General features: G+C 47.7%; 1 protein-coding gene across 5 annotated transcripts in view; it reads right to left on the bottom strand.

Annotated features, from left to right (window-relative positions):
- megf6b (multiple EGF-like-domains 6b) overlaps positions 1–2,500 on the bottom strand; it is a 73,270-nt gene that overhangs the window by 6,153 nt on the left and 64,617 nt on the right. For all 5 annotated transcript variants that reach the window (XM_047810593.1, XM_047810590.1, XM_047810591.1 and 2 more), the window contains 4 exons: positions 1,831–1,959; positions 1,572–1,703; positions 1,243–1,371; positions 1,018–1,146 (listed from right to left, as the gene is read on the bottom strand). In XM_047810593.1, the coding sequence (XP_047666549.1) occupies positions 1,018–1,146; positions 1,243–1,371; positions 1,572–1,703; positions 1,831–1,959 (519 nt within the window). The remainder of the gene's footprint in view (positions 1–1,017; positions 1,147–1,242; positions 1,372–1,571; positions 1,704–1,830; positions 1,960–2,500) is intronic.

Here is a 2,500-nt window from a genome sequence, read left to right as displayed (position 1 = left end):
CACTAACACAGAGGTTTCACACTAACACAGAGGTTTCACACTAACACAGAGGTTTCACACTAACACAGAGCTTTCACACTAACACAGAGGTTTCACACTAACACAGAGCTTTCACACTAACACAGAGCTTTCACACTAACACAGAGCTTTCACACTAACACAGAGGTTTCACACTAACACTAACACAGAGCTTTCACACTAACACAGAGCTTTCACACTAACACAGAGCTTTCACACTAACACTAACACAGAGCTTTCACACTAACACAGAGGTTTCACACTAACACAGAGGTTTCACACTAACACAGAGGTTTCACACTGACACACAGGTTTCACACTAACACAGAGGTTTCACACTAACACAGAGCTTTCACACTAACACTAACACAGAGGTTTCACACTAACACAGAGCTTTCACACTAACACTAACACAGAGCTTTCACACTAACACAGAGGTTTCACACTAACACAGAGCTTTCACACTGACACAGAGGTTTCACACTAACACAGAGCTTTCACACTTCACACTGACACAGAGGTTTCACACTAACACAGAGCTTTCACACTTCACACTAACACAGAGGTTTCACACTAACACAGAGGTTTCACACTGACACAGAGGTTTCACACTAACACAGAGCTTTCACACTGACACAGAGGTTTCACACTAACACAGAGCTTTCACACTGACACAGAGGTTTCACACTAACACAGAGCTTTCACACTGACACAGAGGTTTCACACTAACACAGAGGTTTCACACTGACACAGAGGTTTCACACTGACACAGAGGTTTCACACTGACACAGAGGTTTCACACTGACACAGAGGTTTCACACTGACACAGAGGTTTCACACTGACACAGAGGTTTCACACTGACACAGAGGTTTCACACTGACACAGAGGTTTCACACTTAGTTCACGCTCCACAGCTCTAAGCCTTTAATATCCATTACAGTTTAGTGAGACACAAATTGAAGCTTCTTCACTAGATTACATGTATAACACTACACCACCTTGTCCACAGTCCTCTCCTCTGCGTCCAGGAGCACACACACACCGGCCTGTGACCGGGTCGTTCCTCGCCCCGTCCCTGCAGAGGGCGACACCGGCACAGTCCTGCCCATAACGACCGGCCGGACACGCTGAAACACACAGCATGCATTATTACAGCTTTATAATGCCGTCACGTTCAGTATGACATCTGACAAGTTTAATTGTTTTAAAATGAAACGACTCACTGATGTTGCACTGAGCTCCTATAAACCCAGGAGGACACTGACATGCACCCGTGGTGGCGCGACACACCCCACCGTTCACACACTGACACTCTCTCTCACAGTCTGGACCGTAGAACCCGCTCTCGCACTCTAGAACACACACACAGCAGACATGACATCTGATTAAAGACCAGGTACCGCGTGTCATTATAAGGTCAACTGCTGCAACGTGAATATTGCCGAGACCCCTGAGGTCTGGTGATACGTGTGAGAAGTGTTAAACATTAAATACTGCACTTACACACTTGGTGTTTTTTGTCACAAATTCAATAAAATACATTTTTTTTTACCCAGATCACATTTGGCTCCTGTGTACCCCGGAGCGCAGTAACACTCCCCTGACACCGGGTGGCACAGCTGGTTCCTCTCTGAACACTGACACACCTGATTACAGTTGAGGCCGTAGGTCCCGGACAGGCAAGCTGTGGAGAGGGAGATTAACACGGAATGAGCTCACGTGAGTGTACGGTGTGTGTGTGTGTGTGTGTGTGTGTGTGTGTGTGTGTGTGTGTGTGTGTGTGTGTGTGTGTGAGAGGGTGAGACACTCACTCTGCTCACAGCCGTTTCCTGTGTAACCTGGCGGACAGCCGCACTCTCCGCTGACGTGGTGGCAGGAAGTGGCGTGTTGGCACGTGCACGGCTGCGAGCAGTTCACCCCGAACGTTCCAGGCAAGCAGGCTGAAAGAGACGAACACCGACGACTAACCTTAATGATTACACGAGTACTCGTCACGTCCAGTGTGTTCGTACGGCGGGAGATTACAGTGCAGAACGATTTTATATAGTAGATAAAACATTTAGGCTCAGATCTCAGCTGTGGAGCGCGAGAGGCGGAAACTAAGTGCACCCCCGTGTTAGTCCTGATTTTTTTACTACTTTACTGTAGTGTATTTTACTGTAATTGTTAATTAATAAAAAAAATAATAATAATAAATCTATTCATTATGGGGGTCACGGTGGCTTAGTGGTTAGCATGTTCTCCTCACACCACCAGGGTTGGGGGTTCGATTCCCGCCTCCGCCTTGTGTGTGTGGAGTTTGCATGTTCTCCCCGTGCCTCGGGGGTTTCCTCCGGGTACTCCGGTTTCCTCCCCCGGTCCAAAGACATGCATGGTAGGTTGATTGGCATCTCTGGAAAATTGTCCGTAGTGTGTGAGTGTGTGTGAGTGAATGAGAGTGTGTGTGTGCCCTGTGATGGGTTGGCACCCCGTCCAGGGTGT

Source organism: Tachysurus fulvidraco, chromosome 2 (genome assembly GCF_022655615.1).
Source record: "Tachysurus fulvidraco isolate hzauxx_2018 chromosome 2, HZAU_PFXX_2.0, whole genome shotgun sequence".
NCBI lineage: Eukaryota > Metazoa > Chordata > Actinopteri > Siluriformes > Bagridae > Tachysurus > Tachysurus fulvidraco.
Note: the sequence above shows the minus strand (reverse complement) of the source record. Positions and strands in the feature narration are given on the sequence as shown.